The following is a 24,203-nucleotide window of genomic DNA, read 5'->3' as shown; positions in this document are numbered from 1 at the left end:
ACACATTAAAATGGTAACTTGTTAGTTTAATGAAAAAAAAATGATTAAAAATAATATAATATTCGGGTTCCATTTGAATAATAGAATGAATATAAGAAAGATTAAACTAAACTGAAACTCTAACGTGATTTCTGTAGTCTCGTGACTATAATGCTTAAAAAAAAAGGAGAATTGACAGTCCATGTTGTTGTGCTGCCGTTGCTAAAAAATAAAATAGTCCAAATATTTTTTTTACATTTTTAGTATAATAGTATTTAGGATAAGAGTAAAAGACAATTGGTACTTCACAATAAAAAATATTCATACTTATTATAAAATCTTGATTCTGTAAATTTAATAAATTCCTGGAAACAAAATAATGTATAACAAATGACATTCATATTTCATGTTTTTATTCATTCGCATAGCAACATTAGTCACCACGCGATTTTCTTTCTGAATTTGCTTGTACTTCTTCTGGACGAATTTAGAAGGTTTTCACTTTTGCTTCCAGAAAAATAGACAAAAATGTTCGGTGGTCAACAGCCTATTTTAGTTTTGAGTAAGTGTTGTGTCAAGAAAGTTTGTGCATTGTCTAGAAAAAGGTAAAACTGTATTCAATGGTGATTCACGGTTACAGGTCAAAACACAAAACGTGAGTCCGGCCGGAAGGTTCAGCTCGAAAATATTAATGCAGGAAAGGTGAATATGTGTTCAAATGATACTATACATGAAATTTCCGCACTTAGCAACCGATTCCAGTTCTTACTTTGTACATTTTTTATTTATTTTAGACGATAGCGGACGTTATCCGAACATGCCTCGGACCTCAGGCGATGTTAAAAATGTTGATGGACCCCATGGGTGGCATCGTGATGACCAACGATGGCAACGCTATACTTCGGGAGATCACTGTACAGCACCCCGCAGCCAAATCTATGATAGAAATCGCAAGAACACAAGATGAAGAGGTTAGAATTATTACTATCCTTTTTTGGCAGTTACAATGTTTAACTGTAATTTAAAGCATTACATATATAATTAATCTTTTATTTGCATCTTAAAAGCTCTCACATTACTCTTGTTCCTGTTAATTTAAGTTTCTATATTTATGTTTTCTACAAAGAGTGACATAGAATAATATTTGCAACAAAGTACTTCTAAGTTCTCTTTAACATCAGAATTTTCAGTTAAACTAGCTTAAAAAATATCATTATATGGTGTGTAGAAACAATAATTATGGTTTAATCTTTGTAAGTCTCCAAATACTTCTACAAGTACAAATTCAATGAGTTTCGATATTTATAGAAATAATAGAAAGTTTCAAATAGAAAATCCAACATTTTCTGTCCAGGTTGGTGACGGAACCACATCAGTAATAGTCCTGGCTGGAGAAATGCTGGCTGTGGCTGAGCAGTTCCTGACCCAGAACATCCACCCCACAGTCATCATCAGGGAGTACCGGCAGGCCCTTGAGGATGCCGTTAAACTACTGGAGGACAAGATCTCTATCCCCATTGACATGAATGACAAGGAAAAGATGAAGGAAGTTGTAAGTAATCTGTGTTAAATTTACATTCACTTTTATATCTTTGTGAAATAAGCACATACAGTGGATTTCTTATATAATGACAATGAAGGGACCCCTGTAATTTCGTAGTTATTTCCAGAAATCATAGGAAAAAAAGAGATAAAAACGCATATGTATAAATTTAACCCTGAAAAGTGAGTTACCTAGCTAATATCTAATAAACAAAAGGTCACCACAGTTTCTAACCATCTGTGGATGTAAACAAAAGATAAAATAAAAAATAGCCTTTATTTACAGAACAAAGAACAGTTTGCACATTATCTCTCTATTATCTCCCATCTTTTGTATTCTTTGTCTGCTTGCCCTTCGGCAAAGGCCTCCAACCTTCTCCACTCTCCGATCTATTGCTACTCTGCTCCAGGTACTGCCAGCTAGGCAAGGCGCAGGTGCGCATTGTCATTGTCCCATCTCATTAGAGGTCTCTTCACCCCTCTTTCTCCCTCCCTTGGGTACCATTGGGAGATTCGCTCCATTTGTCTGTGCCTCGGATGATATGGCCAGCCCACTTCCATTTAAGTCTTCTAATTTTTGTGACAATTTCTTGGACTTCCGTCCTAATTTGGGTGTTACGTAATAGCCGGTTAGACTTCTGTACACCTATCATGCTCCTTTCCATGGCGTGCTGGCAGCATCCTAGATGGGATGTAATAGCTTTTGTCAGGCCCAGGTTTGGCTACCATACATTAGGACAGGAAGAACACATGTGTTGAATAGTTTACCCTTTGTCTTAGAGTGGAGTTGTATATCTTTGAAGACTTCTTTCAGGGACCAGTACCTTTTCCACCCATTCAACAATTCACAAAACAAAAGATAAGAAAGTAAAACTCTTTGTCCTTAGACATGGAATCCTCCAATATTTAATTATATTCTAAGAAATTGTTACAAATGGTTCATTAAAAACCTTTGCTACACCTGAATTCAGTGTTACACCTAAGTTGCGGTATACACATGAATCTTGTAATAGAGTATGCTTCTAATTCATGGGATTTGGATTTAACACTATGACTAAATGGTCCCAACAACCAAGGTCATGGTAACTAAGGTAGTATAAAAAAAAATCTCTTCTTTATTTAGCAAGATGTATAAAAATTACAATGATTTTGTATTTCAGATCCGTTCATGTGTGGGCACCAAGTACATTGGGCGCTGGGCCGACCTGGCTGTAGACATTGCCTTGGATGCGGTCAACACCGTCATGGTCAATGAGAACGGCAGGGTGGAGGTTGATATTAAGAAGTAAGTTATGATACTTTATGAATGAAATGATTTGTGATAAATTAAAAGACAAGATGATTCAATTTGTGAAGTCAGGTCTGCTTGTGTGTTTTACGCGTGTTTAATTTTTTTTTAAGAAACTGTTGCAAAAATATGAACAAGTTCAAGTTTGTTAAAAAGCCGGGAATGTTTCTGTTTGAGAGAGATACACATTTGTGATCATTAGGTAGATACATAGAATCCTTACACAACTTAGTGCAAATGATACTCGCAGATTAACTTTTTAAGATACTAAATCAGTATTCTGGGTAACATCATCATCATCATAAAAAAATCTTAAATTCTAGCTACGCCAAAGTAGAGAAGATCCCCGGAGGCACGGTGGAGGAGTCCCGCGTCCTGAACGGCGTCATGATCAACAAGGACGTGACGCACCCTAAGATGCGGCGCTACATCGAGAACCCGCGCATCGTGCTGCTGGACTGCCCGCTCGAGTACAAGAAGGGCGAGAGCCAGACCAACATCGAGATTGTGGGAGAACAGGTATGACAGTAAGGGCCGATTGGACCCAGACACAAACTACGAAAAATAGTTTGATTAATAATTACACACTAAACAAACACCTACATAATATGGGTAAAACGAACAGCCCTATGTGCGAAGCGTGCATGGAAGAAGAGGAAACAGCGAAATATATTCTCCTAGAGTGTAAACAGGTAGAAGTATACAGGAACCAATACCTAGGGACTCTGCGCACACTAAAGGAGGCAGTTAGCAACCTGAAGACACTGCTAGGTTTTGTGGAGGAGCTGGGGTGGTTATAGTAGTGCTACCTCGTTTTCACGCAAAATAGGCACAATGGTGGTCGATTTGCGGAAAATGCCCACCATAACTAACTAATTAAGGGCCGATTGCAGTTGCGTCAAACCGTCTGTCAATCTTAACCCTTTGAACACCACGCGTAACGCACGGTGAGCTGAAACGCCAAAAAAGAGGACTACAAAGCTTGTTGCTTTTGCTATTAAAAAAAATGCCATTAGATAGGAAATGGCTTAACAAACAATAATTGTTCAAAATAATGCATATTTAACACAGAAAAAAAAGTCTGTTTATTTTTGTATGGAATCTAAATATATATATCTTATTTTGGGGAAATTATTAGTGGAACAACTAATAGCTTCTTCAGGACTTCATTTTCCAATTTCTATAGAGTACAAAATGATCCGCAGACTACTTCTGTTGGCGCCCGTTTGTTTACTTAGTCCAATCAAAAGTCCAAAACATTTTGTTTCTTTTTTTCCAATATTTATTTAAAGGTTCGTTAAAATTTCTTGCATGGAAAGTTCCATACTTCACTTCTGATTGCTGATGATCAGTCTGTCAATTGTGATTGGTTCAACTGGCTCTAAGATGTTAAATTCCAATCAATAAATCGAACCTCACAGGTTGTTTTACTAAAACTGTCTTGATTAATTAATAAATAACTAGCAAAATGTATCTGTTACATACATGTAACATTGTTATAATACAATAAACTATTAGCACCACTGATTGTGAATAAACATAGATGATGAATTTGCTCTGCATAATGACATAAAAGTAAAAATCAGTCTGCTTTCGTAAATAGAGTTTTGGTACTTAACTTCCCTATTCAGGACTTCACAAAGCTGCTCCAACTGGAGGAGGAGCACGTGCAGCGCCAGTGCGAGGACATCATCGCGCTGAAGCCCGACATCGTGTTCACGGAGAAGGGCGTCTCTGATTTGGCGCAGCACTACCTGGTCAAGGCTGGCATCACCGCCATCCGCAGGTAACTAACAAGTCTAACAACTGTTTTGTAACTGAATAACCATAAATAAACTGGGCACTTTTCCTAATTTGTAACTAATTTATATCAAATGCTGCAAATTTTTGACAAAGAATTTATTCGAAGGCTTGAGTCCTTTAAAGTTGCACCTAAAAAACTCAACAAAGGACTCGACTCGGAACTTAAAGACTCGGAAGTTTTTGAAGCGCAGAGTCGCGTCATAACGACTGGACTTCTTCAAATTTAGACTTAAGAGACTCGAGTCCTTACCAACTCTACAAAAGACTTATGGTACAACCTAAGAGTATCACTAATAATAACGTGTTTTATATTTGAAAGCGGAGAAGAATGGCTCACCAGCTTTATTTGATTTGCTGTTGGTGGTAACAACGGGTTCTAGGCTCTGAAGCCGAGTTGTTTCTTGTGCAAAGGGGAAGGTGCTTGCGAGAGAGAAGTCTCGATCGTCGCTCTGGGTTATTAGATGCAGTCTATTTCATTTTTCGCCGTAATGTGGTGATTGTAATGACATTTGCGTCTGGAGGGACGCGAAGCGATTCTGTGGATTAAGTAGAGTTATACCGAGCTAAGTTGGCAGCGATTTTGATAGAACAAACGGTGCGAGTGTTATTCTCATAGAAGTTTGACGTTTAAAATAACACTTGCACCATCTAGGCTATCAAAATCGCTGCCAACTTAACTTGGTCTAACTCTAGTTAATTAATGGTTTTAAATTTAATGTAAGATCTTGTTGTATTTTGATTTATTATTTTGAACATTCGTAATGTCAGAAATATGAGTGGTTTGAGTATTATTGAAGTGATTATGATTGTTCAGATTGCGCAAGACCGACAACAACCGGCTGGCGCGCGCGTGCGGCGCCACCATCGTGAACCGCACGGAGGAGCTGCGCGAGGCCGACGTGGGCACCGCCGCCGGACGGTTCGAGGTCAAGAAGATCGGCGACGACTACTTCTCCTTCATCACCGACTGCAAGAACCCCAAGGTAATCTTTAAGAGGCATGCAGCTCTAATGTCTAGTATTACAAAATACTGACAACCCCCATAGGCCCCGTGACATCTCCGCATGAATCGTCATTGTTGTAGATGGCACTAAATGTTGATCGAGCGACAGTGAAGGTCTTTCGTTTCAGTTTGGGAAAAGGGTTGTCTGGTTGTTCTCGCCAGGTCGCATTTTTCAACCGATTCTAGTGAAATATGGTGAAATTAATCAAAAGGGCAGAGCCGTAAGAGTTCACGAAATCTAAACAAAAAATAACTAATTTAAATTTAAGAAAGAAAGAAAATACATTTATTTATGACCAAACAAACACTGATGACAAAAACATGTTGACAATACAATGTATAACATTTAGCGCAAAATGTTATAAAAGGGTCACAACTCGGCATGTAGCTGGCAAAGCCAGCGCTGTTCTTCCGTTGTGGAAATTTAAGGTTTAACATACTTTCGATATACTTTTCTTGTCTATGACAGTCCCTTTAGCGCATCTAAATGAAAGAACCATAAGGGTAAGACACAACTTTACATAATGGTATCTGTAAATTCACGCAAGTTAATTCTGAACAAGATTACCAGCCCACCTCTTTCGGACTGGTACCTACTATGCCATGGATGTAGTATAATTAACTGGGGATTCACAATCAGCCGAAAAAAATGGCCCTACAAAAGTCGTGCTCGAACGGCTTGTGCACGGCACGGCTTGTGCACGGCTTTTGCGCTCAGTTTCGTTTCGGCCGTCGACAACGACAACTGTCAAAAAATGCGCTTCAAGCAGCAGAACCTCCGGTGCCATATTTGTTTTGTACAATAAATAATTTATACATACATATAAAACAACGAGAAGGGATGGCATATATTTCTTTCATTGACTTCTATTGATATTTTAACAGAACCAATGTGAACTCTTCGAATTTCATGGTATTTGATAATTCATTTTGTTGATACATATTTTGACATTTATAAGGACCGTGCACGTTGGAAGGTCTGCTATCTTGTGGCCGGTATCGGAAACATAAACGTTACAATGACACTTCACGCCAAAGAAAGTGCTGACATCTACCGTTCTCGTACGTTTTCTTGTTCATGGTAAGTTCTGCCATCTTGTGGGCTACATTGAAAGCATAAACAGATATATATATATTTTTTTTAATAAACATTTACACCTCGCGCCAAAAATCTGACGTCTTCTGTGCTGCCCCCGACCGTTTATGCACGCTCCCTATACAATGATCAGCTTACGAAAACGTCACTTGTAATGTATAATGTATATCATAAAGTATTCAATGTAATGAAACGTGCGTTTGCAAATTTAGTACTTAATACATACATTTTTATAAAATACTTATCTTCTTCTTGACAGAAATTATAAAGAAGCTTTGCTAGCTCCTATTAGAACGTTTTTTCGAATGTCAGTTTGCTCCATGTATTTGAGGGCTCCTCTACTAGACTGGCCTACGCTGGGCCATCGTGTAGAGGAGCCCTCAGGGACGCAGCTATGCGGTGGAATGAGATAGCAATATCACTTGCTTGCATAAATGCGTCCCTTGTACTGGCCTACGCTGTACCATCGTGTAGAGGAGCCATAACATATTTCCTTGGCATCGGGCGTCCATTTATTTTAGTATACGTCAATGTAGTATGCGGTACAAACGGATCTCATTGTTTCGCGTGACTAAAAACTTAGCATTTAAATTCATGCTAGCCATATTTTTTTATTATTACAATGAAATGTTGAAGATGTTCTTGACGGGTGTGTATCTTTTATAATGAACGTTTGTACTGTCCTCTAGTAAAATGTTAACCTTTATATACGTAATTTTCAGGCGTGCACAATCCTGCTTCGCGGTGCTTCCAAGGACGTGTTGAATGAAATCGAGAGGAACCTCCAGGATGCTCTTCATGTTGCTAAGAATTTGGTAAGCAAATAATTCGCGTGTTCTAGATTTCTACGGTGTTTATATTATTTATGAGGACCAAATATCTTTATGGGACCTATTGTTTCAATACAATACAATAGGTAGTTACAGTCAACGTTGTATTCTGACAACAAGATAAGACAAGACAAGATGGTACCTGAGCTCGCCAAGTACATGCTTGCTCCGGACTAGCCGGCATACCAGGGGACACAATTTGTGAGGAGTGACACGCTCTGGGACGGGAGAGGATGAGTTCAATCGACCGGCTATGCAGCCTCAAGCCAATTTAGGAAATATGGAGCGACAGGATATTCAAAGAGGGTTGAGCGTTGTTGAGGTAGTGCTCCTTTCTCTCACTGATCACATCTTTTGAATGTCATTCAATATGTATTCGAAATATTTCTTCTTTTTCTTGAAAGATTACGAAGAAGGGAGGCAGCAGAATGAGGTTTTTGAGTGTCGATCATGTATAGGTAGAGCGTAGGGTGGGCTCCAGCAAGGTACCGTAAGCCAACGTTGGATATGAGCAAAGCAAGAGTGTTCATTGTAGATAGGCTGGATCTTTTCCAGAGAGGTGTTGCTGGCTCATATGGTGGCCACGGTGATAATGTATCTGCTGACAACGATGATTATGGTGTTGAAGCACTAATATTACAGACAAATTGGAGTTTGTCTATTTCTTTGGCAGGGCGGTATAATACGAATAAAGAACTGAAATGGAAAATAATATCAGTATTAGATCCCACCACACACGGGAGATGCGTGGCGTGGCTGGGGGTGGACGCGCGGTGAATGTAATATATAATGCCGTGTTGCAGGTGCTGAGCCCGCGGCTGGTGGCGGGCGGCGGCGCGGTGGAGATGGCCGTGTCGCAGGCGCTGGGCCTCAACGCGGCGCACAACACGCCCTACCGCGCCGTGGCGCAGGCGCTAGGTAACTACACTGTGTGCAGGCGCTGAGCCCGCGGCCGGTGGAGATGGCCGTGTCGCAGGCGCTGGGCCTCAACGCGGCGCACAACACGCCCTACCGCGCCGTGGCGCAGGCGCTAGGTAACTACACTGTGTGCAGGCGCTGAGCCCGCGGCCGGTGGAGATGGCCGTGTCGCAGGCGCTGGGCCTCAACGCGGCGCACAACACGCCCTACCGCGCCGTGGCGCAGGCGCTAGGTAACTACACTGTGTGCAGGCGCTGAGCCCGCGGCCGGTGGAGATGGCCGTGTCGCAGGCGCTGGGCCTCAACGCGGCGCACAACACGCCCTACCGCGCCGTGGCGCAGGCGCTAGGTAACTACACTGTGTGCAGGCGCTGAGCCCGCGGCCGGTGGAGATGGCCGTGTCGCAGGCGCTGGGCCTCAACGCGGCGCACAACACGCCCTACCGCGCCGTGGCGCAGGCGCTAGGTAACTACACTGTGTGCAGGCGCTGAGCCCGCGGCCGGTGGAGATGGCCGTGTCGCAGGCGCTGGGCCTCAACGCGGCGCACAACACGCCCTACCGCGCCGTGGCGCAGGCGCTAGGTAACTACACTGTGTGCAGGCGCTGAGCCCGCGGCCGGTGGAGATGGCCGTGTCGCAGGCGCTGGGCCTCAACGCGGCGCACAACACGCCCTACCGCGCCGTGGCGCAGGCGCTAGGTAACTACACTGTGTGCAGGCGCTGAGCCCGCGGCCGGTGGAGATGGCCGTGTCGCAGGCGCTGGGCCTCAACGCGGCGCACAACACGCCCTACCGCGCCGTGGCGCAGGCGCTAGGTAACTACACTGTGTGCAGGCGCTGAGCCCGCGGCCGGTGGAGATGGCCGTGTCGCAGGCGCTGGGCCTCAACGCGGCGCACAACACGCCCTACCGCGCCGTGGCGCAGGCGCTAGGTAACTACACTGTGTGCAGGCGCTGAGCCCGCGGCCGGTGGAGATGGCCGTGTCGCAGGCGCTGGGCCTCAACGCGGCGCACAACACGCCCTACCGCGCCGTGGCGCAGGCGCTAGGTAACTACACTGTGTGCAGGCGCTGAGCCCGCGGCCGGTGGAGATGGCCGTGTCGCAGGCGCTGGGCCTCAACGCGGCGCACAACACGCCCTACCGCGCCGTGGCGCAGGCGCTAGGTAACTACACTGTGTGCAGGCGCTGAGCCCGCGGCCGGTGGAGATGGCCGTGTCGCAGGCGCTGGGCCTCAACGCGGCGCACAACACGCCCTACCGCGCCGTGGCGCAGGCGCTAGGTAACTACACTGTGTGCAGGCGCTGAGCCCGCGGCCGGTGGAGATGGCCGTGTCGCAGGCGCTGGGCCTCAACGCGGCGCACAACACGCCCTACCGCGCCGTGGCGCAGGCGCTAGGTAACTACACTGTGTGCAGGCGCTGAGCCCGCGGCCGGTGGAGATGGCCGTGTCGCAGGCGCTGGGCCTCAACGCGGCGCACAACACGCCCTACCGCGCCGTGGCGCAGGCGCTAGGTAACTACACTGTGTGCAGGCGCTGAGCCCGCGGCCGGTGGAGATGGCCGTGTCGCAGGCGCTGGGCCTCAACGCGGCGCACAACACGCCCTACCGCGCCGTGGCGCAGGCGCTAGGTAACTACACTGTGTGCAGGCGCTGAGCCCGCGGCCGGTGGAGATGGCCGTGTCGCAGGCGCTGGGCCTCAACGCGGCGCACAACACGCCCTACCGCGCCGTGGCGCAGGCGCTAGGTAACTACACTGTGTGCAGGCGCTGAGCCCGCGGCCGGTGGAGATGGCCGTGTCGCAGGCGCTGGGCCTCAACGCGGCGCACAACACGCCCTACCGCGCCGTGGCGCAGGCGCTAGGTAACTACACTGTGTGCAGGCGCTGAGCCCGCGGCCGGTGGAGATGGCCGTGTCGCAGGCGCTGGGCCTCAACGCGGCGCACAACACGCCCTACCGCGCCGTGGCGCAGGCGCTAGGTAACTACACTGTGTGCAGGCGCTGAGCCCGCGGCCGGTGGAGATGGCCGTGTCGCAGGCGCTGGGCCTCAACGCGGCGCACAACACGCCCTACCGCGCCGTGGCGCAGGCGCTAGGTAACTACACTGTGTGCAGGCGCTGAGCCCGCGGCCGGTGGAGATGGCCGTGTCGCAGGCGCTGGGCCTCAACGCGGCGCACAACACGCCCTACCGCGCCGTGGCGCAGGCGCTAGGTAACTACACTGTGTGCAGGCGCTGAGCCCGCGGCCGGTGGAGATGGCCGTGTCGCAGGCGCTGGGCCTCAACGCGGCGCACAACACGCCCTACCGCGCCGTGGCGCAGGCGCTAGGTAACTACACTGTGTGCAGGCGCTGAGTCCGCTGTTTGTGTGGCTGTCGTTCTTCAACCCTCCAACTGAGCAGCACGAAGGTTAATTTACACATCGCCCTGGAAATCGCTCATTACGACGCTTTGTTACGAATTATCGCTCAAAAAAAGCTTGCTGGTTTACGGTTCAATATTTGTTACTTACATATTTTTTTGTGAAATTCCAGAAATCATCCCTCGCACACTCGCTCAAAACTGCGGCGCCAACACCATCCGCACCCTCACCGCGTTGCGCGCCAAGCACGCCGCCGGCGGCAGCACGTTCGGCATCGACGGGGAGACCGGCGCCATCGTCGACATGGCTGCCAAGGGCATCTGGGAGCCTCTCGCCGTCAAACTGCAGGTATTGCTACACTGTGGCACAACACCTTCCACACAGCACGTTCGGCATCGACGGGGAGACCGGCGCCATCGTCGACATGGCTGCCAAGGGCATCTGGGAGCCTCTCGCCGTCAAACTGCAGGTATTGCTACACTGTGGCACAACACCTTCCACACAGCACGTTCGGCATCGACGGGGAGACCGGCGCCATCGTTGACATGGCTGCCAAGGGCATCTGGGAGCCTCTCGCCGTCAAACTGCAGGTATTGCTACACTGTGGCACAACACCTTCCACACAGCACGTTCGGCATCGACGGGGAGACCGGCGCCATCGTCGACATGGCTGCCAAGGGCATCTGGGAGCCTCTCGCCGTCAAACTGCAGGTATTGCTACACTGTGGCACAACACCTTCCACACAGCACGTTCGGCATCGACGGGGAGACCGGCGCCATCGTCGACATGGCCGCCAAGGGCATCTGGGAGCCTCTCGCCGTCAAACTGCAGGTATTGCTACACTGTGGCACAACACCTTCCACACAGCACGTTCGGCATCGACGGGGAGACCGGCGCCATCGTCGACATGGCCGCCAAGGGCATCTGGGAGCCTCTCGCCGTCAAACTGCAGGTATTGCTACACTGTGGCACAACACCTTCCACACAGCACGTTCGGCATCGACGGGGAGACCGGCGCCATCGTCGACATGGCCGCCAAGGGCATCTGGGAGCCTCTCGCCGTCAAACTGCAGGTATTGCTACACTGTGGCACAACACCTTCCACACAGCACGTTCGGCATCGACGGGGAGACCGGCGCCATCGTCGACATGGCCGCCAAGGGCATCTGGGAGCCTCTCGCCGTCAAACTGCAGGTATTGCTACACTGTGGCACAACACCTTCCACACAGCACGTTCGGCATCGACGGGGAGACCGGCGCCATCGTCGACATGGCCGCCAAGGGCATCTGGGAGCCTCTCGCCGTCAAACTGCAGGTACTGCTACCGGTAGTGTTGAATGCTAGCAGTGTAGAGCTATTATAACGTCGATGTAAAGCTTTGCGACGTTTATAAATGCGCCGACGCCGCTCCTGCAAAAATACTTAATAAATTTATAATTCATTTTCCATTTTGATATTCATTAGGGCCCGGGACACTCCCAAACGTAGGCAATAATCGATGTATCTGCCTCCAGGTGTACAAGACGGCAGTGGAGACAGCCATCCTGCTGCTGCGGATCGACGACATCGTGTCGGGCTCCAAGAAGAAGGCCAACGACCCCGCCGCGCCGCCCGCGCCCGCGGCCATGGCGGCCGGCCAGGAGTAACTCACACATACGTTTACGCCTAGCTAGCGCATCTCTTCAGTGCTGGGTTTTGGTCAATTGCAACGATTAGTGTAAGGCCTGAGTGGACGCTCGGTGGCGGGCGTGCAGCGTGGCGTCGGGCTCGCGTGCTGTGAGCCGCGCGCACTGCCTGCGGCCGCTCCTCCACGCTTGCATTTGTTTAATATGCCCGCCGCTCCGCGCCCGCCCAACTCCAGCGGCCACTCAGGCCTTACATTTAGTGTTGGGAAATTCTGAAGAAGGTCTAGTGTGACTGATCACTTAAGTTTTTTGCGAAATATGTTTAAAGAGTGGAATATCTCGAACTCCTATGAAATTGTTTGAACATTATCGAGCGGTAAACCTTTTCCTTCCTGTTCGCTTAGGACTAGAATACTTAAGTTTGCCTGGATAGCTTAAGATTACGATATGGCTAGGTCATGTACTAACTACTACTACTCTACTCTGGCGTCAAATGATGCAAGTCAAGCGAAATTTAATTCGATCACTGTACTAGACCTTCTGTTCATTCATATCACACTTATGGAAAATTCTGACAATTAACTGGTTGTTATTTACCATTATTGCGAGCACCGAAGAATTGCATAATTTTAAATTGTTTAGTAACATAACTGACACTTTTAGTAAATATTGTTATGTAACTAAATACTTACTTTAGTCTTTAATAATCAAATGTACCGAGATTGCAGATATTTTTTACACAAATATTTATATATAAAATAGTTTTCATGCAGTTGTGCGATATGATGATGCAGGTCATCTGTGTACAGTTTGGTATAGTACAGTCGATTTAATAAATGAATAAATTTTTTCACCTTATTGGCTTGGCTTATGGCATAAGGTGAAAAAATTATACATATTTATGAACTCGACTGTACAAAAATTAATGCGTTGTTCAAGTCCACTAGCGCACACGGTGAATTTTTGCGGCGTTGTATTTGCCAAAGCAGTCCTCGCAGCACCTATACCTTTTAGACCAACCAATAGACCGTTTTAAAATAGATCAAGATAATGCTTTGCTGAAATTCGCCGTGTGCTCTAGGGCCCACTTGCACCATCTCACTAACCCGGAGTTACGCGGTTTAATCGTTAACCTAATGTCAAATTGTACTGGTAACCATGGTAACTCCAGGTTTAACCGTTTAACCCCGTGTTAGTGGAATGGGTGAAGTGGGCTTAGGTGTTTTAGTGAGAATAGTGAGTGCTAGTTGTGTTGCCGGCGTGGGAGGGCAGGAGGCCCTTCATCATTTCATGTCATTCATCCAACAACGATTAATATTGCAGTCCATAAAGTTCCATTTCTGACACTGGCAATATAACCAGCACTACGGTGAGTGTTTAAGGTGGATATTTATTGCTTACTCTCTGTCGTCTGTTAAAACATTTAGAATATTAGAATTTGTAATGTTGCGTGGAAAAATACTTTTGTTTCCTAATTCTTCTCGATGATGCAATTTATGTGATAAAATCATCCACGTTTGATGGTCAGTAACTCAGACGGACACAAAAAGTATTGAGACCCAATTTAATTGTCACTATAACATTATTTGTTGTAATAAATATTCAGTTTGTATCTCGGTACGTTTTATTTAAGTCTTATAGCTTTCACTTAATGCTAAAAATGCCTTATGTATCACAGTTCGAGAGGACAATTTATTTCCTCGTATGAAACGCTAGTTTTATTTTATTTTGTTGTTAATGGTCACATCTAATGTCGTGAATGCATTTATGTTCGTTGCGAAAATGATACAGCAATAGTATTAAATGTTTTATAAATGTACTAATAATTAGTTCTGATGTTTCTTTTATATCCTTGTATCTTTGATACTAAGCCCTCATCGTCTCTATCCATCCAGAACGTTCAGAGAGAGACAAGCACAGATGTACAGATTAAGGATCGGTTGCAACAAACCGTCTGTCACCATTAAAACGCTGGCTAAACAATATTGTTTGGGAAGTTTCATAGTTTTCTGTTGAATGACGTTGATCAGTCCGCTAACTGTGGTTGGTGCAAATGGCCCGAAGTGTTATATTGAGGCATCAACTAATAATCGCAATCGCAGTGACAGATCAATGCTCGTATCCGTACCGCTCGTATATATTATCATTTTTAACAAGCTTGTCCATTCAAATATCAACCCTAACTTTAGGCAAGAAGATTCAAATTGCAACGACCCTTTATTCCTAAAGCAAGGTTGGTCTCAAATAATTTCAGCCATAGGTCGAATGTGCAGATTGGCGACGCTACGCATGCGTGTGCGCTTTGTTCCCGACCATGTTTTAAAGGCTCACCGGTATATGTGGCGGGTTTCCATTACACTATTGCGGGGCCAAAATTAATGTGTAGGTTGAGTTATATAGATCGTGTCATTCACGTAGACGCGTACCTTGACTCCTAATGCCATGTTATTAAAGATTAGAATTGACAAATCTGCGCGTCATCGTGGATTACACGAAGTATAAATTATTACTTACATTTCTTAATGAATAATGATGCGTGTTGCAGCTCGTAAAGTGTATTCGGTAATGAGGATTGACATACAAATCGTTTAGGTTCCACTTTCCTTATGTTCAAGATTAGAATTAAAAAAATACAGTAGCGGGGCAAGACCAAAATTTGGTGTGGGCAAAATGTACCTTTAGCGAGGCCCTCTGGTGGCGCATAAAAACGAACAAATGTTTACGTTGCGTCCGAGTTTACGTATTTGAGCCGCGAGGCCCCTCGGACCGCGTGACCGTAGGCGGTAGCCCGCGTCGCCCACGTCGTCCACGTCTAGCGCCACCTCTGAAAAAATTGACGAATTTTTTCTTCACGGAGAATGAATTGATTGCCAATTGAGTGGAGCGGACCATGAGTTTGTTTCCAAAAAATCTATTTAGTGTGTGTGGTGGTCGAAAGTCGTGGATTCATCCCAGTTGTGCTGATTCGGTTACGGTCCTTCATACCCAGACGAGGTTAAAAACCGTGACATTAAACTGACGGGCGACAATGGGCCCGCGCGCCGCGACAACAAAAGGTCACAGCCCGTGACGAGCGGCCGGCCGCGGGCCGGCTCATTATGGGTTCGATTCTGGCTTCGGCACCACGGGATTATGTGAGGTGAGTGCTTTTTAATTTTGTTTACGATATTTATTTGGATTTACACACCACAGCCATACCGAACCATATGTATTAAAAAAACGAAATTTAATCATGATATTTAAAATTTCTAAATCATGTTGACATTTATAGTTCGTGTCATCCACGGTGACGCGCAGATTTCAAATATAACCTTTAATAACATGACAATACGAGTTAAGGCATACTTACTTTACTCTTTGGTTAAGGCACGCGTCGTAAATGACACGATATATAAACTCGATTTAACCAAGTGCAACACGACAACAACATGAGATTAAAAGACAAATTTGATGGATTTATGAAACACAAGATGTAGGAACTTATTTCGTCGATGCATACAGTAGCAAACATAATTATTAGAAATAAACCGGCTAAGACTATGTCGTAAAATAGTCTTAGGGTCTCCCCAAACTAGTCGACGCCGTTTCGGCAAATCGCGTACGGAAAAAGCTTTATGTCAACGCAATAAGAGCGAATAAGTCATAAATCGGCTCGGCCCACGCAAAACGACGTCTTTCGACGGGAAAACGGCGTTTTGCCGTAAAGCTGTTCGCATTCGTACGACGCTGTTTGCAGCCTACCGCACACGTTCGCATTCATAAATCTCCTTATACCGCCGTACGGTGCCGGAAAGGGTTGAACGGCTCTGATCACGGCCGAGTACCTACGATAAGGACCGGTCAGAGCTGGCGGAAGCCGATCAGCGTCTTCGACGGCCGAACATAGCTGACGACGGCCGAACAGAGCCGATGACGGCCATAATAATCGTAAAACATTTTTGGATCGAGTCTCAAACGAGGATATCGTAAATTAAATTCACCTTCACTTAATCTATATTGCCACAAAGAATCAACCCACTGTCGCCTCCGCTTTTGCTGCTGTTCTAGCTCTTCCAACAAGTAGGCTACGATAAAAATGCTGGTAAGCCTTTTTTTTTCCATGCCCATCTACGTAAAGTATCCATCATCACAGGTTATTATATAATATTTAACAATTACCAAGGGAAATAATCTTACAGGTCTGTTCAATTTCAAACTCAGGTTGTTACTAACAACCAGTCTCCAAAAATGAGATTTACGATTGCCGATCACCCGCTGTCCTACATCTGTTCGTCGGACTCAACGGCTGTACGTGTGCTGTCTGACGTCTCGACGGCAGGACGGAGCACGGGAGAGCCGACCGTCGCTTTACAACTGTTGCGATAGCAAGTCGCAGGCGATCGGGCGTCTCTACGGCCGCAAGGAGGATGAGACTGCTAAACGCAGGTGTCCAACCGCGGAGACGGTCGATCGGCTAAATGCGAATAGTGTGGTGTAAAACACTCGGCGAAAGCCGACTCCGCGTCGACTGGTTTGGGGAGACCCTTAGCCGGTTCGGTAAGGCTCTCTTTATACTTCAAAAAATGACGAGAAAGTTGCATTTTATCCACAAGTCAAAGTAATCTGATGCAAATTTTGAGTTGTTTCCACATGTCGGCAGGTAGAATCAATTTTTGAGTGATGATTTATAATATAATGATAAATATTTAATAACGTTAATTTGAATTTTATTTCCAATGTTTTACAATTAGTATTTTCCTCGCGCTAGTGTTGTAAAAATATTGTGCTTCACTTGGAAACAAAGTTTGTTTAAACCTCGTGCCTTGAAACCCTCGCAACGCTCAAAATTCTAATTTTCGTTTTGGGATCTTTCGCTTGCTCGGGTATCATGTAAACAACAACTTTTAAGTCGGATATAAATGTAGCCTATCGATTGACAACATAACATTTCCATTTATCAACTGGTAGTAGTTTTGAACTTTTGACATAACCTTGGAACATAGGACATATACTTTCCTTTCCTCCGCAGCAGGCTAGGACGCCTAGTAACCCCTCAGGACAAATACGTAATATCTATTAGTTATTATTCTATTTGCCTTGTTCTCGAAGGAAATAAGTTTTTGGGCAAATAAATCATTTTTGGTGCAAGCTTTTATTGCTGACTGTACTTTTCTTCCCACAGGCAACTAATACTCATCGTGACAATTCTAAAAACCCCATACACAATTAGGTTGCGTTGTTTCATCAAAGAGTTCCTATCGCCACCTGTCTCCATCATCAGATCAGCTCAAATTTTCAGCTCAATTGGAAATCGGGAAGTGGGTCAAATTTAGCTGCCAAGATTTGACCCACACATAATACATACATACTAACAGGGCCGCGCGCTGGTGTGGGATGCTACCTGCGCCGATACGTTGGCAGCATCCTACATTCAAGCGACCAGCAGAAATGCCGGGGCAGCGGCGGACGCCCGAGAGCGGTTTAAGGCCTACAAATACAGCTGTCTCGGCACCAACTACAAGTTCGTAGCATTTGGCGTTGAAACACTCGGGCCGAGGGGTAGGGAAGTGCATGGGCTCCTTAAGGAGCTTGGGAAGCGGTTGAGGGAGGCAACAGGGAAATCTCGTGCCGGCAGCTATCTCGCGCAGAGGATTGCTATCGCAATACAGCGCGGGCACCTTGCCGAGGGGCCTAGGCTTAGAAGGTAGTTTTTAGGGATTTTTTATTTCTTTTAGTTAGTTTTAGTTGTCTTATTTTATAAGTATCTTACTAATTGTATGTTACTTTTAATTGCGATCACTTGTCATTTGTATTCTTTATTAATACTCCCATTTATTTATATTATAATATAATAAATGTTACAAAACAGGGCAAGTTAAGAGGGACGTAGCACGTACTCGACCATACAAAAAGAGAAAATGTTTTCCACTTTTGAATATTTCCCATTCTCCATGATTCTATAGTAGTGTTATTGACACAATGAAAAACTAGGTCCTATAAACCTTTTCTTTTTTTCCATCAAAGTGATTTGTTAAGATTTAGATACCTAGTAGAAACCGTTTTCTCCCGAAATGGAATTTCATAGAAAAAGTCCGTTATTTCATTAGGATCGCAAAGCTATTCTTCCCTCGTAAATAAAAGCCGGTAGTACAAAAAAAGAAAGGATGTCGCGTAATTATTCTCGTACTATATCACAATAATTTTATATATATTAGTGCACATGATGATCGTTATCAAAATTGAGCTCGTATTGTACCAATCTTTTATGTTTGTTGCTCATTTTCGTTAATTATGACCCTTTTGGACTCGAGAGGTCTAAATTTATTTATAGTAATATAGTTCACCGTCTGGGATAATATTTCATACACTCGGACCTATGAATAAATGATCTGTATAAGTCAACAGTCTATTTGCACGGACTATTGGATCGCATTCTACATGTTTGAATAGGATTTCGGGTAACGGGACCTATTGCTATTGATCGTGGCTATATGGAGCGGAACGCACTGTGCTGACACCTGATCGTGGGATTTTGGTGATTCATAGGCTAGTTAAGCTATTGTGGTAGGTTTAGGTGCACATGTCGATGATCTGTCTTTATTATTTTGCAATGTATGCATACAAATATTAAGTATTCGAAATTACAGTTATTTACAGTATTCATGTTTCAGAGCTCAACGAGGGGGGAGGGGTGTTAGGGTCGGCAACACGCATGTAACTCCTATGGAGTTGCAGGCGTACATAGGCTACGGAGACTGCTTACCATCAGGCGGGCCGTATGCTTGTTTGCCACCGACGTATTATAAAAAATGTTTGAGCAAATAGGTGTTCCAGAAAGCAAACCGGGACTGGAACCTTAAGTGGCATGAGCTTTCTCTACCAAAAATGTGGGAGGTCGTGCCTCTCATGCATCGGCCTCCACAGTCGCAACGCCTAGACGCAAAGGCCTATGATGATGTTTGATTTGAATATTACTTAACAGTCGATACACCAGTATCGCATCCATGTGAGTAGGCCCGATGTGAGCTTATCAAGATATCAGTACGGTCAATGGGGTAACTGAAACTAACCTATAGGTAACCTAACCTACCCGCCGCTTCCCGCCGCCACGTCGCGTCCGTCCGGTTTATCACGATAACCAGATTGTCGGGGTCCATAATAATCGAGGATCTACTGTATTATCAAGTTTCCCAGGCCATCGTCCTCGTCTGCGCCCAAATCCGCGGGCATTAGCAACGTTGGGCTAGATAACATTCACGGTCCGTCGCGCCTTCCGCCCATTTCATCACTTCCGGTGCCACAATGACACCAAACATCGTTATTTACCATTTATTTACTGCCTATCAAAGCGTTAAGATCAATCGCGTAAAATAATGGTTTTAATGAACAAAACCTCAGATCACGGTCTGCTTATAATACCTACATACTTATAAGAGTAATAAACCTAATCGAGTAAACTATACTAATTTTACTTAATTTCAAATGATGGACCGATTCGACTTTATTGTGACGACTGTCCTCTAATACTTGTACACAGGGGCGAATCGTAGTACCTTAAAATCTAATACTTAATATTCTTTGGTAGGATATTTCTGATCGAACTGAACCTTTTGAAGGCCAAGAACCTCAAAAGGCGTGAAAGTAATTTAAAAACATCTGGAAACCACTAAGTAAATAGGTACTATCTAAATCATTGTCATAGGTTGATAATATCTTACGCCACGACGCATGGAAAATTAACACGCGCTTTTTACTCGTACTCAAAAAAATGGATGTGCAGGATATTATTGCAGGTGACAAGAAGGGGCCATCGCCGTCATCGTACATCAACAAATGCTAGACGTACTTATAGAAAAAATGTATTGGAACGACAGATGCTGCGAAAGTCACGTGACTGACGACTTTCATGCGTTATTTAAGTTTCGATTGGCGTTTTCTATCAACGATTGTTATCTTGGCTAGGCCCCCAGTACATTTCATAATCTTCCTATAATCTCTCGACTAATAATAATAATATTTAAGCTGTTTATTTCAATAAAATCACATTACATAATATTAAACTTACTGACTGCTGAATTGCTGACTGAAATATTAATGTACTTATCTTTTAATTTTTTTACATGTTCCATTCCAGGACGAACTAAATAGAAACAGCGATGACGAATTCGAAGATTTTGATATTATGGTGTGCCGCTTTCATACAGGCTGCTTACTGTGCGGAGGAACACCATGGATATGAAACGCATTCGGAGGTAAGCTTTTATTCTAAAAGTCGTCTCCTTTTTATTCACGCACTATTTAAGGCATGGTGTTTTAATAATGCAAATAAGCCATAAGACGTGCTTTGGAAGGTAGGTATAATTTTGCTTAAATATAAATGATTTGTTAAGCCAACACGACATAGGACGAGCAGCTGCTTGGCAATTCTTCTCAATCGATTGGCCAATTGTTCAGTTAAAAACCCTAATCCTTTTGAACTTTAAACTCTGGTTTTTTCGTCTTGCCTTTGTGATAGATTACACATATGAAGAAATCATTTCTTGTTTCCAGGTGACGATGGAAACTGATATGACCCGGGGCCGCCGCGGTGTTATCGAAGAGGAGAAATTTTACAACATTCGCACCGAAAACAACCAGGAGGCCAACCAACCCTGGCTGCCCGGCCCTCCTGAGGACCCCACTACGAAAATATCCATCACGAATGAGAACGCTAAAGAGGTTCTTCCTTTGTATCAGACCACAGAAAGAGTTACAGATAAACCTACTGGCAGAGGTGCTAGAGCCTCCAACGACAACTGGATCAAACTGCCTTATCCAGGTCGCGAAGAGGACACCAGAGACGACATGCTCACGCCTCCGCAACCTTCAGGAGAACTGATCAACTCCCGCATGCCTCGAGTAAACTTCGTTACACAAAATAAACCTTTAGAAGCATCTGAATCGAGAAACGACAAGGAAACCATTCAGAGAGTAACAAGGACCGACGACGTTCGAGACATACGAACAGACTTCGTCAGACCAGGCGAAGACGAGCGAGCTAAGTTGTATAAGCCAGTGTACCCGCGGCAGGCCGTATACTACCCAGAAGAATCCCGGCGACCCTACTACAACGAACGGTACCCAGCTTACCCTGTCTACCCCGCTGACGACTTGTATCGACGCGATCCTTACTACGACAGTTATGACAGAAGAAGTATCCCTAGGTATATCCCTGCACCATATGGCCCTAAAGTCGATCGATACGATGAACCTTACGACAACTACGTACCACGAAAACCGAAGAGAATAATCTACTACACCCATCTTCCTGAAGTCGTCAGGACGCCTCCAAGCGTAGATTTGAGATACAGGTACTCTGTAGACCCTTACGGCCGGCGGCCGTATGATGACGATTACTATGCACGAAACGGCAGGTACGACTATAGATTCAGAAACAAGTATCCGTACGCACCTCTAAGGAAAGAAGAAAGGAATTATAGAGATTTGGTTGGAGCTGGTACGACAGCTAGAGACAAGAAAGCCGAGGAGAAAGTGACACCGACCCCAATCCTTCCAGAAAAAGAGGACAAGTATAAGAAACCCACCGATTACAACAGGAACGTGAACAGGAATCTGATAAATAGTCACCAGTACCACGATGGAGTGGTGAACTATAATGAGCCGGTGTCTCACAAGGCCTTCCAGGACGTGGTGAGACAGGACGACACCTACTTGCGGTACGATGAACCATTGTTCCAAGGCACCGTGGAAGATCCGTACCAAAGAAAATACTAATTGAAAGCGACTTCGTAGATTTGTTTTCATACATGTTATCAATAAAATTATTTCCAAATATTAACGGAGGAAGAACAAGCTAGGTTTACGATTTCAATACCAGCCGTTTGTATCGATCAGTTATTTAAACGATTTTATTTACAATTAGTTACTTGCCTATGTTTACGTTTGTAAAATTAGGTATTTTGTGTCGACGATAAATTGCCCATGTAAATGTAATGCAGATTCAGTATTCTGTTTAACTTGTCGGTAATAAATGTAATTAAGAACGGTTTTGTATTAATTATACTAGGGTCCCGCGACAAATTGTGCGCGTAATAAATCGGCCGTTTAAATTAAAACTCGGAGGGTGAAGACGAATTTCATTAAGAATTAATTAATGTCATTCTTAAACCGTTTCGTTTTTCCTTGCGAATAAAAAACATCTGCTTGAAACGCGACGCGACTTCGAGGTAATTAAGCAATACATTTTGTGGCTGGCAACATCTCGAGGTGGGGGCCAATTACAGTAAACATTTAAGAAAATGGATGCCCCAGACACGCGTACTAACCGACAACTAATTAGAGTGGCTTAGAAAAAATCCCGTAACGTGACAGCTTGTAATCAAGGGGATAGATTCCCGCGTTTTTGTTTTTTAAAACGCTTTTTTTTTAAAGCAGAAGCGACGGATTAATTGCAACAATAAATTAGGAGTAATTAAATCTTGTTGAGGGAGGCTCGAGTTCGGGGCTTAAATCATTTTGGCTGACACAGTTCTGTGTTGATTGATGTGATGTCGTGGGAGTGTTTGGGATTAGAACAAGATGTGTTGGAATTAGATAAAGTCAAGTGTAGGAATAAGTTAAATCACCCATAGGCTATAGGCTTACATAGGTATTGCTGCTACAAAAATATCTTCGCAAGAAATATCTGAGATAAATATCAACATGAAAACAATCTGAAAATTCTCACGTGAGCCTATAACTTAAAACACCCTACATCTAGCTACGCGGACCGACCAACTTGTGGACCAACTAAACATATTCCCATACGATTGTAATCAAACCCAAACATAATCCACATAAGCCACTATCTCATTAGTTACTAACCCTTGCCCAATCAAGGTATCCAAATATCCGATTCCCCAGACATTTTTGCGTGTAAATACTACGTCGGACTATCCCCTGAATTAGTAATGTCCACACGGCAGGACGAGTCCGGACAGAATTATTTATTCGTCGTGAGGGTGTCCATGAGGCGGGTAAGATGGATGGGTGAGTATTCTTGATTGACTACGGCGGAGAAGACTTTAAGAAATAGTTACGGTGCATTGGAGTCTTGTTTTCAATGATCTTGTCTCCTCAAGTGGTACGTATTTCTTCACAGGATTTATTGCGATCTATACACATTCGAAATCGAAAAGTAATGGGAAACTAGAACAAGATTGAGAAAACAGAGCTGACCTGGTTGCCTAGCCAATGCGCTAATCGTTTACGCTCCATAGCCATTAGTTGGCTCGCAACTGTTTCTGTCGAACTAATATGGAAAGGCGATAGAGAGAGATGACTACGCGACTCTACGGAGCGTACAAAATTGGCACGTTGGCTAGGCACCCAGAAGATGCAGGATATCGAAACAAAACCAAACAAACTCGTCGATGGAAAAACATAAACACATCGAGTTTAGGCTCATTAGAGGTCTCGAGAAGTACTTGATAGACATGCAAATTAGAAGAAGTAGGTAAGTCAGCAATAAAATTGTAATTTGTAATTTGTTGCCAGTGATCATTAGTATCGTCCACAGACGAAGATTATTGATCTAATTTACGAGTGCCCTACCGTTCGTTCGTTACCTACTCGCAATCGGCAGTACGTTATTTAGTAAGGATTTTCATTCCTAACGGTTACTGTGCATATCGCCTCTTTAGAGTCACACGAACATAGCCGTCGCCATACAATCGAAGTTACGCTCTCATTTTGAAACTACATTCTGATCTAATATGAAATTTGGCATGAACATTCTCTCCGAACAT

General features: G+C 44.7%; 2 protein-coding genes across 2 annotated transcripts; both read left to right on the top strand.

The window, feature by feature from the left end:
- Nucleotides 1-385: 385 nt before the first annotated feature.
- On the top strand, nucleotides 386-14,267 carry LOC133527093 (T-complex protein 1 subunit gamma). Its single transcript, XM_061863985.1, has 12 exons — nucleotides 386-541; nucleotides 620-681; nucleotides 774-950; nucleotides 1,334-1,531; nucleotides 2,682-2,806; nucleotides 3,133-3,328; nucleotides 4,441-4,595; nucleotides 5,427-5,595; nucleotides 7,434-7,526; nucleotides 8,345-8,459; nucleotides 10,985-11,160; nucleotides 12,328-14,267. Exons 1-12 carry the CDS (start codon nucleotides 508-510, stop codon nucleotides 12,457-12,459), a joined length of 1,632 nt encoding a protein of 543 aa, XP_061719969.1. The 5' UTR covers nucleotides 386-507; the 3' UTR covers nucleotides 12,460-14,267.
- A 359-nt stretch (nucleotides 14,268-14,626) lies between these two features.
- LOC133526986 (uncharacterized) lies at nucleotides 14,627-22,453 on the top strand. The gene is made up of 3 exons (XM_061863873.1): nucleotides 14,627-15,577; nucleotides 20,552-20,669; nucleotides 20,968-22,453. The coding sequence occupies exons 2-3, from the start codon at nucleotides 20,574-20,576 to the stop codon at nucleotides 22,189-22,191; spliced, it is 1,320 nt and encodes a 439-aa protein (XP_061719857.1). The 5' UTR covers nucleotides 14,627-15,577; nucleotides 20,552-20,573; the 3' UTR covers nucleotides 22,192-22,453.
- Nucleotides 22,454-24,203: the final 1,750 nt, after the last annotated feature.

Source organism: Cydia pomonella, chromosome 17 (genome assembly GCF_033807575.1).
Source record: "Cydia pomonella isolate Wapato2018A chromosome 17, ilCydPomo1, whole genome shotgun sequence".
NCBI lineage: Eukaryota > Metazoa > Arthropoda > Insecta > Lepidoptera > Tortricidae > Cydia > Cydia pomonella.
Note: the sequence above shows the minus strand (reverse complement) of the source record. Positions and strands in the feature narration are given on the sequence as shown.

Coding starts and splice junctions, on each gene's coding strand:
- LOC133526986 (XM_061863873.1), top strand. CDS start 20,574: ATGACGAATTCGAAGATTTTGATATTATGGTGTGCCGCTTTCATACAG. Junction 20,670..20,967: donor GATATGAAACGCATTCGGAG/GTAAGCTTTTAT, acceptor TCTTGTTTCCAG/GTGACGATGGAAACTGATAT.
- LOC133527093 (XM_061863985.1), top strand. CDS start 508: ATGTTCGGTGGTCAACAGCCTATTTTAGTTTTGA. Junction 682..773: donor AAAATATTAATGCAGGAAAG/GTGAATATGTGT, acceptor TATTTATTTTAG/ACGATAGCGGACGTTATCCG. Junction 11,161..12,327: donor CTCTCGCCGTCAAACTGCAG/GTATTGCTACAC, acceptor ATCTGCCTCCAG/GTGTACAAGACGGCAGTGGA.